The following is a 13,585-nucleotide window of genomic DNA, read 5'->3' on the forward strand; positions in this document are numbered from 1 at the left end:
CATTATTCTTTGGGGCTGGAGAGGGGTTCCCTGGGGCCTGGTGCCCAGAGTTACTGTCGGGGGACCTGGGGCTGCCCTCACCTGGCCCTGTCCCTCCCTTCACCACCTGCCTCCAGGGCCCCCGTCCGTCAATGCTGGGACACTCTCTTGTATTGCGTCTCTCCTGTCTCTCAGAAACCCCTGTCAGCCGGAAAGCACAGCGGGTCTCTTGGACGGGTCTCGATTTCTCGGTGGTTTCTTTCCCCACTTTTGACGTCATCCTGCCCTTCTGCTCTCTGCTCTCTTCTCCGCTCTGCCTTCGCCTCTCCTATTTTCATCTCCCGCTCTGCTATCACGCTTTAATTTCCAAGAACTCTCTTCTCCTCATTTGCTTTGTGAACACTGCACCTCTCCCTCTCCGAGCCGGCATAGTTGTTTGTTTCTGGGTTATTCCCACTGTTCTCGAGTGTCCTTTTTGGCGGGCTTCTGTTTCCGTGTTTGGCATCTGGTGGCACTTGGCCTTCACTGTCTTCAAAGTGATGGTGGGGGCTCTCACCCAGAGGGCCATGACTGACCAGGGTTGGCCTCTCACTGGGGAACCCCGGTGTTTCTCTGCTCGGTCTCCAACCTCCGGGACCTAGGGCTGCGGGCTGCTCTCAGGAGCCGGTCCAGCTTAGTGGAGGGAGGAGCAGCCTTGCTGATAGCTGGTGCCTGGGAAGCCAGCTGCGTGGTGACCCAGAAGCTGCTCAGTCAGCATGGAGCCACGGGGGGTGAGATGGGAGCTCCTGGGGGTTGGCCACCCTGCTCTGAGGGCAATGTGGCGTCACCTATTAGAGCCAGGTCCTGGGGGCCCATCCCACCCCAAGCAGCTTCTCCAGGGTCTGCCAGAGAAGGGCTCTAAGTGAGCCAGTCTGCTGGAGCTGCTGCGTTTCTGGAATGTTCAGGCCTGGCGTCTTACCTGGGTGCTGGTTGTCATTGTTGTTCAGTAGCCCAGTCACGTCCGACTCTTTGCAACCCTGTGGACGGCAGCACGCCGGGCCTCCCTGTCCCCCACCGTCTCAGCACCAGCCAGGGTGCTGGTTACCTCACCTTTAAAGTGGAGACCTGAGGATTCTTCTTGCCCCAGGCTTCTGTGACGAGGTGCCCCCCTCCTCTGAGCAGGACTGCTGAGTCACCCGTCACCACGCCCCAGCTGGGCTGAGGGACACTCGGGTGGACTCAGGGGCCTCCACACTGGCCGGGCCTTCCTCAGGGGTCACCCTGGGACCCTCCCTCCGTGGGCAGAGAAGGCTGCAGGGGCTGTGGGGGAGCGGGAGCCGGGAGTGGGCTCCCCGAGGCCCGCAAGGACGCTGTCTAGCAGGTGGGCCTGGGCTTATGCCCGCCGGGGTCCCCACTTTGGTCCGGCACTCCTCGCCACACGAGGCTCCCCGGTGGACCCTTGGTGGGCTCGGTGAGGGCCTGTCACCGCCTGCCAGGCCAGTGGCCCAGGGCACATGGAGGGCGTGACCTGTCCGGTTTGCTCTTAGGGTCACACCCGAGAAGATGGCCTACTATGGAAAGTGCATTGAAATAGCGATGAAGCACCTGGACCGATTTCAGCCTCAGAAGGACAGTCCCGAGCAGTTCCTGGAGGCCGCGGCCGCCTCCCTGCAGGTAGGGGCCACATGGGGGTTCGAGGCTCGGGGGGGGCCATGGCGGGAGCTTTTCAGTCTCATCCCGTCCTTCACGTGGAGAAGCCTGAGGCAAGATTCCCAGCGGGCCAAAGGCTGTTGCCGCGACCCAGCAACGTAACCCAGGAGTCTGCAGGGTCGGCCGTCCTCCCTGAAGGTGGATGTGTGCCTGCCTCACAGGCGTCTCCCCCGCCCACCCTGCCGGGGGGCATCTTCCCCCCCAGGGCGGGGCTGTGTGGCAGGCAGCGTGGCCACACCAAAAGGAGCTCCTGGGCTCTTGTCCCCAAGCCCTGGAGGTCCCTGTCCTGCGGCACCCCACTTGACGCACGTGCAGAGAAACCCTGGGCTGAACTCTCTCTGGACCAGGGTCTGGTCCCTCTGGCACCTTGGAGGCCGCCCTGTGACCTGACCCCGCGTCTGTTGGTCTGTCCATCAAGGGCAAGTGCCCAGGAACAGGGCCAGACGATGATGCAGGTGCCACCTTCAGGACTTCTGGGCATGGGCCCCATGGATGGGGCGTCAGAGGAGGCCACGTGCTCCCAAAGAAGGGCTCTAGGGGGACACTCGGCCTGCTGCGCCCCCCGCCCCTGTCTGCTTTTAAGCGCCAGCTGCAGCCCTCCCTGGCTTAGCAAGGGCCACACACACCCGCAGTGGGGTGCCCTCTGCCGTGCCCCGGGGCTGCCCACAGACCCACCTTCCCCTCCACCTTCATCAGCCCCCTTATGGTGCCGCCGCTGGAAAACCTGGGGTGGGGAGGGCCCTGGAGGTGCCCGCAGAGGCTGGAGGAGGCCTGGACACCGAAGCCTGTCTCTCAAGGGAAACCTCAGGACCACTGCTCCCCAGGGTGGCTCAGAAAAGGGTGTCTCTGCCAGCTAGAGCCCTGTTGTCCACAAGGACTGGGGCATGGGGTGCGCCCCGCTCTCCGCACCTCTGCTCCCCTCCTCTCCCTCAAACTCTCCCCCGAAACCCAAAGCGTTTGGAGGAAAGGATGAAAACAGCCAAGGTCAGGCCCGTCCTTGGTCCCTCTCCTTGCTGGTCGAAGCTGGCCTCGAAGCCATGTCCCTGGAGCCAGCCGCCCCTCTGGCTGCTCCCTCGGTCTGCCCTGCCTCCCTCCCCTCACCCACAGCTACTGAAGACAAGAAAGGCCTCTTTACTGCAGTCCCAGCACCACCCACATTTCCAGCAAGGCCCCTGGGTGTCCTGACCCACTGCAAGCCCTGCAGGGCCTTCCTCACTGCTCAGCAGACCCGACAAAGTTAATGCCTTTCTTTCTCCAGAATCATTTCAGAATCATTACTGAAAGTTGAGTTTGTCACAACAAATAACCGTGGGATGGGACTTCCCTGGCAGTCCAGTGGTTAGGATCCATGCTTCCACTGCACAGGGCACGGGTTCAATCCCTGGGTCGGGAAGACCCCCTGGAGAAGGGAACGGCTACCCACTCCAGCATTCTTGCCTGGAGAATCCCACGGATAGAGGAGCCTGGTGCGCTACAGTCCGTGGGTCGCAAAGAGTCGGACACTACCGAGTGAGTAACACTTTCACAGTGGTTTAGGAAATGACCCCTGGTTGTCACCCGGCGGGCTCTGGCATGACGGCAGTATGTGTGCAAGTCCACCCCGAGGGAGGCACCAGGCCCACTCCACCCTAGCCCAGCAGCCCCCGAAGTCTTCCACGGGTGCAGGCACTCAGGCTGGACCAAGAGGCAGCTTCTTCTCCAGGTCACTGGTCTTCTCACACCTTTTCAGGGAGCCATCCTGGCCCCAGTGCAGGGGGCACTGGAGTCTGACCCAGTTTGGAGAGCAAGCCTTTATTTCCAGCTGGGTCAGGACACTGCCCTGGTTCGACCTTTGCGACCCCGTGGATTGTAGCCCACCATTCTCCTCCATCCATGGGATTCTCCAGGCAAGAATACTGGAGTGGGTTGCCATGTCCTTCTCCAGGGGATCTTCCCAAGCCAGGGATCGACCCCACATCTCCCACATTGCAGGCAGACTCTTTACCATCTGAGCCTCCAGGGAATCCGTGTGAGAGTGACCTTATTTGGAGACCCTGTTCTTTGCAGATACTCATCATGTCAGGACCAGGAAAGGGTTAGTGGAGTGGGGCAGCGTGTGGGGTCTCTCCCTCTGCAGATGGAAGCCTGGGGATCCTTCCCCTGACACACGCGCGCACACACACACGCGCGTGCGCGCACACGGAGCAGCCCCCCAGCCCACAGTCCCGATGGCGTTCCTGCACAGAGAACATATGTCAGTGGGAGAAGATTCGGTCTCAGATCTGAAAGGGATCCATCTGCCATAGAGAGAAAGTTCTCCGGCAGCACCACCGGCCCGAGGTGGGGCTGAGGCGTGGGGAGCAGCCTCTCCAGATGCCGGCCTCCGGAGTGGGGGAAGTGGCCCTGGGGGGCGTGAGTTCTGAGCAGGGAAATGAAAGGGCCGGCAGGAGAGCGGCCTAATCAGACAGCCTGGGGTGGGGAAAGGCCAGTCCCCCAGCCAGGGGGAAAGCGAGGGGGATGGGAAGAGGCTTGTGCAAGAGGCTGGGGGAAGGCAGGGGCGGGCGGAGCCTAGAAACACAGCCCAGGTCCGGGGTGGGGGGGAAAGAGGTGTGGTGCGGGGAGGGGGTGGCGGCGGCCAGCCCCAGGAAGCCTTGGTTCACTTTCTGGTCCACAGTGTGAGAGGAGACCTGGGCTTGGGACAGGGTTTTTGTTTTAATGGATATCTTAAAAAATATCCAGTGTACTTTGCATTAAAGATCCCAGACCCAAACGCTCAATATGGTATGCAGTTTGGGTATCCCTAGGGTGAGACCAGTGACCTCCATCTGGAGAGACGGTCCAGACCTGTCCCACATAGGTAATATAATAGATCTGAAAACATTTTTGTTTAAACTATAACCTTTACATGTGAAAGCTGTCAATAAATGTATATAATTTTTAAAGTCTTTTGCAAGATGGCAATACATTAAACACAGTCCTGCCTTCCTCTTTCCCCACTTAACAAGGGGTCGTGGGGATCGCTCCCTGTTCTTGTCGTGAAGCCATGAGCATCCTTTTCGCTGACTGTGCCAGAACCATTATAACCATGCCCTGTGTGTGGGATCATTGTTGTTTCCAGTCTGTCACTGTTCCTAACCACCCTGTCCCTCTGCACCTGGGCAGGCACACCCAGAGTCAAGTTCTAGAAAACACTCGAGAGAGAGTGCTGGCCCTTGTGACTTCAAGAGATCTTGCCAACTGACCTGACACAGAGACCTCCTTACTGACACTCTCTGCTTGCGTGATGCGCTCACAAACGAAACAGGTGGGGACAGGCAGTTGGTGTAGTTACAATCAGCATTTCTCCTGTTATGTTTTCATGAGTATTTCTTGTTCTGGCCCTCCTGCTCAGACTCGTGTCTATTAGGAAATGGTGTTGGGCAGCAGCAACCGCAAGAAAGCTATCAGAGGTGTCTTTGCTCACGTGAGAAGCATTCGGCGGACAGGTGGCCCAGGGTGGCTACCAGCACCGCTGTGGCACCGTTAGGACCTCATTCTCCTTTGTCTCTGCTCATCCATCCGCAGAATGTGCCCCTTGTCCTGTAATCACAAAGTGGTTGCCTTGCTCCAGCATTGCACCCAGGTCCCAGAGAGGAGAGGAGAAGGGCAAACAGTGAAAGGCAGGTGCCAGCTGAATCTGCTTGATGCTCAAGGAAGTTTCTTGGAGGCCACACCTAGCAATTTGCCATCAGATCTCATTGGAGCCACGAGCCACATCAGCAAGGGGCTGGGAGAAGTCGAGACAGTTTTCTCCTGTCCAGCAGGAAGGAGGGGAGAAGGGCTTGTGTGTGCGTCTGGCAGCCTTGGTTCCTTCGCCTCCTCTTCTAACCAACTTATGTCTTTGTGTCACCGATGAGCGGGAGCCCCTGGGTCTTGGTGACATGAGTTACAAACCCTGGGTTGTGGTACAATCAGCATCCGGGTCCCCTCCTGGCCCCGGAGCCCGCTGCAGCTCTGCACCGACCCTGGGGCTCCGACCATGAACCCGAGCACCCGCTATCAGAGGTGCTGCCGGACGTGTCGAGCCAGCGGCAGGCTTGTGGGTCTCTGTTCCCCCTGCCTGCAGGGCCCCTGCCTGCCCGGATCCCCAGACCCAGGAGCCCTGAACTGGACCAAGGCCCTAGACTGTACCCGGAGCTCAGAGGCCCCTTAGGGGCGGGTAGCCCTCTGGCCTCAGGGACCAAGGCTGGCCCAGAGTTAGGGGTGTCTGACTCCAGGACTGAGGGCTCCTCCGGAGGGTCCGGACCTCGCCCTGCCTGCTGCACTGGCCCGGCCAGGAGGACCAGTCTAGGGCTCAGCATCCTTCATGCCACCTGTGTGGACCTCAGCCTCCTCTCCGCCACCCCCCGGCTCGACCTTGCAGGGGTGAGGGCCTGGCATGCGGGCCAGACGGTCCTGCGCTGCCTGGCTCCTCGCCTGCTTGGCCCCCACCCCCGGCCCAGCGCAGCCCTGCCTCCTCCCTGGGGGCGGACAGCCGAGGGCCTGTAGCCGCAGGCTCCAGGCTCTGTCTGACGTATTATACACGCTCACGGCCCCAAATCCAGGCGTGTGAGGGGAGGCAGAGTGGAGTTCCGCGGTCTGAGCCAGGAGGCCTCAGCGCAGGGAGCGCTGACTCAGGGCGTCCCGAGCCCTGCTGACTCACCGCTCTGGGCTTCCCTTGACAAAGGCGGGGAGTTAGAGGAGGGTGCCTGGCGCCGGCTGGGGCTCGTGCCCTCTGTGTGGGCACGGCCAGCGGGTCAGGGAGGCCTGAGAGGGAATAGGAGGCAGGGTCCAGGGTCCTGGCTCCTGACGCCGGGGCTGACCTGGGCGAGGCCGCCCCTCCCCTCCTGGTTGTGCTGGGAGGGGGTAGCCCCGCCCTGTGCCCACCTGCCCGCGGCCCCCCACGGAGGCAGGGCGGCCCACCCTCTCCCTCGGGAGCCGGGAGGGGCCATGGGTGACCCTGGGGGGTGGCTGAGGTGCCTCCCGGGTCGGATGGCCTCTGAGCCAAGGCCTGATGGGCGTGGGGAGCAAGCGTGCAGGGCAGGGCCCTGCAGGCGGAGGGGACAGCCGGTCTGGAGGCGAGGTCCCTCCGATTGGAGGGTCGCCAGCGCCGGGGTGGGGTGGGGGGGTGTGCAGCCTGGTGGGCGGGGACTCATGGAGGCGGGGCAGCGGAAGGACGTTTTCCCTAGAGGGTTCCCGCAAGTACGGGGGCAATCCGCCTTTCCTTTACAAAGACTTGCTGGGCGGCCGCTGAGGAGTGCCCGAAGGAGGTGACGGGACGCTGGGGAGAGCGTCGCGGGGAAATAGGGCGTAGTGCTTCCTGAGACGGGAGTGGGCCCTCCCACCCGCAGTCAAAATCTGCTTGCGTCAATCTTGACGGTCACCCAGAGGCGAGTGCAGAAAACCGAGAAGTCGCCGAGGAGCCTGTGAGCGGAGGTCGGGGCAGGGGAGCGTGTTGTTGCCCCATCAGCTGGGGGCAGAGTCAGTGTTGGGAGCGCCCTGCCAAGGCAGGAGGGGGACGTCCCCCCACTGCTGCCCATCACTGCTGCCAGCCGAACCTGACTCCACCCAGGACCCCTGGACCCCAGGCGGGGCGGCTGGAGAGGGCGGCCCTCAGGCCTCCAGCCCCCGGGGTGCAGAGGCCGAGAGGGAATAAGAACAAACACCCTGCTCACATGCGTGGGGGCTGGGGCTCCCGGAAGTCCAAGTTCATCTCGGACCCCTGGATGGGGTCATTACCTAGGTGTTCTTAGCTTAAAAACAGGGAGGAAATCACAGAGGAAAAGGCAGATTTGACCTCAAAACAAAGCAAAAGTTATATGATCCATATGTCCAAAAAAAAAAAAAAGTTTGCACAAAGTTAAAAGGCAAACTACAAACTTATAGCAAATAGCTGTCACACGTAATGGGCATGTTGATTCCCTCAATCTATAGACGATTTGGAAAAATAATATCCCAATAGAAAAAGTTAGCCAAGAATATAAACTGATAATTCACAGAAGGGAAATACAAGTATATGTCCAGTAAACGTATGAAAATCTCATTGACGATAAAACTTCAGGACGTCCCTGGTGGCATAGTAAGAGTCCTCCTGCTAACGCAGGTGACATCGTCTGACCCCTGGTCCAGGAAAATCCCACATGCCAAGGGACAGCTAAGCCTGACCTCTAGAGCCCTCGGGCCGCAACCTGAAGCCCGGGTGCCCCAGAGCCCATGCTCTGCAGCGACAGAAGCCACCGTGACAAAACATCTGCCCCGCAGTGAAGAGTAGCCCCGGCTCGCCGCAAGGAGGGAAAGCCCAGGCAAAGCGGCCCAGCACCGCCCAAGAAGCGCTTTTCTTTTTTTTTTAGATAAAATATTGTCCAAAAGTGGGGAAGTGGAGGGGAGTGATGTTGCTAACAAGGGTTTATGATTATTTTGATGTGTTTTACATCTCTTGAGAGCACCCTTGAACAGCAAGGAGATCCAACCAGTCCATCCTAAAGGAAATCTGTCCTGACTGGAAGGACTGATGCCGAAGCTGAAGCTCCAATACTTTGGCCACCTGATGCGAAGAACTGACTCACTAGACAAGACCCTGATGCTGGGAAAGATTAAAGGCAGGCGGGAGGAAAAGGGGACGACAGAGGATGAGATGGTTGAACGGCATCACCGACTCAATGGACATGAGTTTGAGCAAGCTCCGGAAGCTGGTGATGGACAGGGAGGCCTGGTGTGCTGCAGTCCATTGGGTCGCAAAGAGTTGGACACAACCGAGCGACTGAACTGAACTGAACTGAACATCTGCTGGGGTCCTAGTCTACATTTTCAGGTTTACGCGGCATTAAGTACTTTGCCATCTCACTGTAAGTCTTCCAGGAGCATCATGGTAGTGGCAGCATCCCACTCGCCCACAGCATGGAAAGCTTGTATCTGACTCCCTGCGTTGACATTCAGGCTGTTAACATTTTCGCCACTGCATGTGCTGTTGCCCTGAGCATCTCGTATGTGGATGTTTCCTGCCTTTTGTCTGGCTTCCTTAGAGTCCCAGAAGTGTGGTTCCTGGGTTAAAGTGTGTGGGAAATACAAGACCCTTGGAACATATTTCCAAATTGCTTTCAGGAAAGACACCCCAGCCCCGTCCCCACGACCCAGGCTCACTGCTGTGTCGGCAACAGTGAGTGCTAAGTCGCTTCAGTCGTGTCTGATTCTTTTGCGATCCCATGGGCTGGAGGCCACCAGGCTTCTCTGTCCCTGGGATTCTCCAGGCAAGAATATGGGAGCGGGTTGCTGTTGCCTCCTCCAGGGGATCTTCCCGACCCAGGGAATGTACTGGCGTCCCTTACGCCTCCTGCGTTTGCAGATGTGTTCTTCACCACTGCTCCACCTGGCAAGCCCTGCTGGCTACCATAGATATTCTGTTTTTCTTATTGTCGAAACTTAGTTTTTTGAATACACAAACCAGGACACACACAGGTCACAAAACCGAACGTGTTTCAGAGTAAACGGAGAAGAGTCAGTCTCCGCTGATACTGATTCCCTCTGCCAGAGATTTTCCTTGCTTGGTTTTTGTGTTTGTTTGTTTGATTTTTTTTGGGGGGGGGGTAATTTTTAAAATCATTCATTTGAAAACCTTCATAGGAGCTTGACACGTGACATAAAATTCACCATCTTAGCCATTCTTAGGTGTATGATGCAATACAATTCAGTGGTATTAAGTGTGTTCATGTGTGACTATCACCACCGTCTGTCTCCAGAACCTTCTCACCTTGGCAAACGGCAACTCTGCGTCAAATGACAGCTTCCACCCTCTCTCCATCCTTCCATCACCCAACACACACCTTTCTACTTCCGGTCCTGGGAATCTGACTCCTCACACGAGTGGGATCACACAGGGCTTTTCCTTTGGGGTCGTTTTCCATGTTTGTCTCTGTCTCTGCTCCTCTCACGGTCTCCGTCCTGGAACCAACTCCTGGGGGAGGACCTGCGGGCTCAGAGGGTTGGCCAGGGTGCTCCCCACTGTAGGGCTCTGGGGCCCCCACATCTGGAGGCGGCTGCCCCCTCCCCCGGCTGTTTCTCCTCCAGACGCTGAGCCCCCAGAAGCAGGCGTTCATCATGGAGATCCTGTCCGGGTGCCTGGAGTACCGCAAGCTGCTGACCATCGTGGTGGACGCCTTCTACGTGCGGGACGGCCGGCTCTGCCCTCGGGCCGACTACAGCCTCTTTGAGGGTAGGTGCAGGCCAGACCCCCGCAGGCCCTCGATAGCAACCGAGACCCTCCCCCAGCAGGCCTCCGAGGTCCTCAGCCTCCCTTCCCTCCCTGGACCCTCCTAGCTGCTGGAGCACGGGCGGCCAGGGGGCTGTGTTTCCCTTCTCACTGACGTGGAGACAGACTCCGGACATGCTGACCACCAGGCCCCAGGAGGCAGGCCTCGGCAGGCCTCAGAGGGAGGGCGGGCCTGGCTGGGAGAGGTGGCCCTGGAGGCCAGTCTGGTGACAGGACGGGTCTTCATCATCAGCTAAGCTCCTGGCCCCTCGGCCTGAGGACAACGTGCAGAGACAGCGTCCTGGCTGTGCTCTGGACGCTCCCAGAGGGGATTCAGTAGTAGGAGGTGTTTGGGGACTTCCCTGGCAGCTGCCAGTGAAGGGGGCCGTGGGTTCGATCCCTGGTCAGGGAGCTAAGACCCCACGTGTGTAGTGCTGCCTTCATGGGGTGTGGTGACAGCGTGGGCAGAGTGGCCAGTGTCTGAGCGGGGAAGGTGGTCCCGCCCCTGGGCTTCGATGGCCCTGCCTGGGAGGGAGGGGCTGGGACTGCAGGGAGCTCAGAGACAGATGTGGGGCGAGCCCGATGCCGGGGCCAGAGCTGGGCTGCTGGCCCCCCGCTCCCTAGTCCAGCGGCTTCCAGTCTCAGAATTCACAACCTGAGATGCAAGATGGTTTCACTTTTACCCCAGAAGTTTTGGAATTTCTAGAAATGTATCCAGTAAGCTACCACAACCTGTGAGTGCTTGAAGCCCTGGAACCATTCCCCGCCCCCCACCCCCTTCGCTTGTGCTGCTGTGTCAGGGTGCCATTTTCACGGGCCTGATGAAGCGGGCGCCCCTGGCCACACGCCGGAGGGAGGCGGGCGCCCTTGGCTCTGTTCGCTGCCGCTGTCGGGCTGAGGCCCCAGGCGCCTGTCCCGGGATCCAACGCCCGGGCGGGCCCCAGCGTCCTGCCCCTACGCCCGCGACCTGCCCCCACGCCCACGTCCTGCCCCCACGCCCGCGACCTGCCCCCACGCCCACGTCCTGTCTCGCCCCAGTGCTCTGCTACTTGGCCACGTTCCAGCTGGAGGAGCTTGGCTTTCAGGTCTTCCGCGATGTTGTGCAGGCCCAGCCCACCCACAAGGCGTGCAAGGTGAGCCCCCGCCGCCCCCTGGCCCCACATAGGCCCCAGACCCTACCCCTCCTTGATGCAAATGCGCCCTTTTCGGCCCTGGGCAATCTGGTTTCGGCTCTTCACGTCCGGCATGTGGTCGCTGCTGGATGTGAGCTGTTAGTCGAGACAAAGTGTCCTTGCCAGCCCTGGGCCTCTGGAACCTTCTGAGCCCCAGGCAGCCTCTCCTCCCTGCAGGAGGGGCTGTGCGGCCTTGGGGGGCCGGGAGGGGGCGCAGTCTGGAGCAGGTCCTGAGGGGTGGCAGCCTCCGGGAGGGCGCCTGCAGGAGCCCACCCCCTGCAGCCCCCAGGCCGTTTCTGTGGCTGCCTGTTCACTTGGGTGGAAAGCTCGGGATGCCTGGGGCCTCAGGGCCAGCAGGACTGTGAATGGGCCTGAAGCCCACTGCCCTCTGCCAGCCACTCCCACGGGCGTTTGCTGTGGCCCCAGCTTCCTCTGCAAGCAGCTCTTGGTCCACCCTCACCAGGACTGGGTGAGGTCACTCCTACAGGCACTCAGCCCACAGTTGAGGAAACTGAGGCACAGAGAGGTTCGGTAACTAACTCGACATCACACAGCAACTGAGCGGGAGAGCCGGCTCTTGGGCCAGGCTTTCAACCGCTGGTTGGTTCCTCCCTACTTGGCTTGGGGGTGGGAGAGCAGCCCCCAGGCCAGGATAATGACTCCCCGGAGAAGAGAGGGACAGCTGAGGCCCCAGGAGTGCTTTGGGGCCCCTCTGGAGGGAAGCGCTGAAGGGGGAGGGGTGCGGCCGGGGGTGGGGGGAGGGTGGGGCGGGAGGGGAGCCAGGAGCCGGGACACTCCTGGGACCACCGCCCAGAGATCTGCCCCCCCGCCCCCGCACCCCCGGCAGGGGACCGGGCAGCACGTTTAGCCACTCATTTTCCTGTCCACGTAAATGTAAGCAGTTCACAGTGCGTGGATGTTGCATAGTCAGCGTAAGCGAGGGCTTCATGTCGTGACAGCCTTTTCTGAGCGCTATTCAGAGACAACCCCCCCTCGCCCCGGGGCCAGCTTCCCGGCTGGAGTGCCTGCACTTGGTTCACACTCCGCTGTCAGAGTCTTGAAATTCTTAATGATTGTTGAGCAAAAGGCCCGCATGTGAGTCAGCCTGCCCTGGGTCCCGCAGCTGCGGAGCCGACCCTGCACCAGCCTCAGCCTCCCGGCCGGTCCCCACAGCCAGCACACCCTCTCCGATGCGGCTTCCTTTCGGCGAGCCCCCATCTGCGGGCGGACGGGGAGCGGTGTGTCCCCGGATGGGGGTCAACAGACGCCCTGTGCTGAGAAGAGGAGGGGCCTGGGGGTGGAGTGGTGGGCCCCGGGAGCAGTGGTCTGGGAGGGGGAATTGCAGAGACCCCGTGCCCCAACCACAGGAACTTGACTGCCTCCGTCATCAGCAAGTGGGAACAGGAACTAGAAGATGGAGCTAACACCGGGAGGGGGTAGGAGAGGAGCTGAGACAGCCTCTGTGGTGCCCAGGGGGTAGACAGAGACCTGGCGGGTTGGGGCGCGGGGGAGCAGGGGCCAGGCTGCTGAGTGGGAAGCTGTGGAAGGCTCTAGAAGGACCTCTGGCAGCTGCTCCCTGAGAAAGGGCATGGAGGCCTGAGCGGAAGGAGGAGGGGCGGACGCGCCTGTGGGGGCGGTGGGCCCCCAGAGGAGGCAGCAGCAGGCAACCAGCGGCCCTTCTGCTGCCCCCTGCCCACCGCCACCCCCTTGGGCATCAGGGCTGTGGGACTGCCCAGCCCCCACCCAACCAGGGCCGGTGAGGAGGATGGGGTGAGGGCATCCGTACAGACCCAGGGGTACAGGGGTTGAAGCCCGGGGCCCACGGCCGACAGGGACCCCGCTGGCAAACACAGGGGCCCAGGTGAATGACGGGCAGCTCCGCCAGGGCCACAGGAGGGGGCAGGCCGGGGGCAGGACCCCTGCCTGCAGCTGGCAGAGGTGTCCTGGGGTGCGCCAGCCACAGCGGCCCCGCAGCACTGACTGCCCGCTGGGGGCGCCCCCGGGGGCTTCTCTCTCACCCAGGGGGCCTCGCCCCCGCGGCCCCCTCTTCCCTCAGTTCCTCAGGTTCCTCTTCAACCCCTTGAACCTTGGCTCGTGGATCAAGGACGAGTGGAGCCTCGTCTATGAGACCTCCCACGTGAAGGAGAACTGGATCGACCCCTTGATGAGGTGGGCAGCGCCGGAATTCTCACCTGGGGGCAGGGCGTCCTCACGGACAGCCAGCTCATGGCCGGGGCGGGGCGGGGCGGGGGTCTGCATCCCTTCCCCAGCTGCCCCTGGAGCGCCGCTCCTGGGCCCGTCATCCCAAAGCTGTCCCCACCGCCTTCCACAACCTCCCTCAACAGGCGCGGGCCAATGTCGGCTGGGCTGGCGCAGGCCAGGACCCGCGGGTGGAAGGACCTCCAGTGGGCCTGCCAGGGCCAGCACGCAGCTGCACCCCCCGCAGCCAGCCCCCTCTGCCAGGGTTGGGGGAGCCACCTTGTCTTCCTGGGGACTGGCCGAC

At 61.0% G+C, this 13,585-nt stretch overlaps 1 protein-coding gene across 1 annotated transcript in view; it reads left to right on the forward strand.

Annotated features, from left to right (window-relative positions):
- CFAP99 (cilia and flagella associated protein 99) overlaps positions 1,513–13,585 on the forward strand; it is a 35,816-nt gene continuing 23,743 nt past the window's right edge. Inside the window, exons 1-4 of the mRNA XM_018049830.1 lie at positions 1,513–1,632; positions 9,730–9,874; positions 10,949–11,043; positions 13,139–13,251. Of these exons, the coding sequence (XP_017905319.1) occupies positions 1,522–1,632; positions 9,730–9,874; positions 10,949–11,043; positions 13,139–13,251 (464 nt within the window). The 5' untranslated portion in view covers positions 1,513–1,521. The remainder of the gene's footprint in view (positions 1,633–9,729; positions 9,875–10,948; positions 11,044–13,138; positions 13,252–13,585) is intronic.

Source organism: Capra hircus, chromosome 6 (assembly GCF_001704415.2).
Source record: "Capra hircus breed San Clemente chromosome 6, ASM170441v1, whole genome shotgun sequence".
In the NCBI taxonomy this organism is placed as follows: Eukaryota; Metazoa; Chordata; class Mammalia; order Artiodactyla; family Bovidae; genus Capra; species Capra hircus.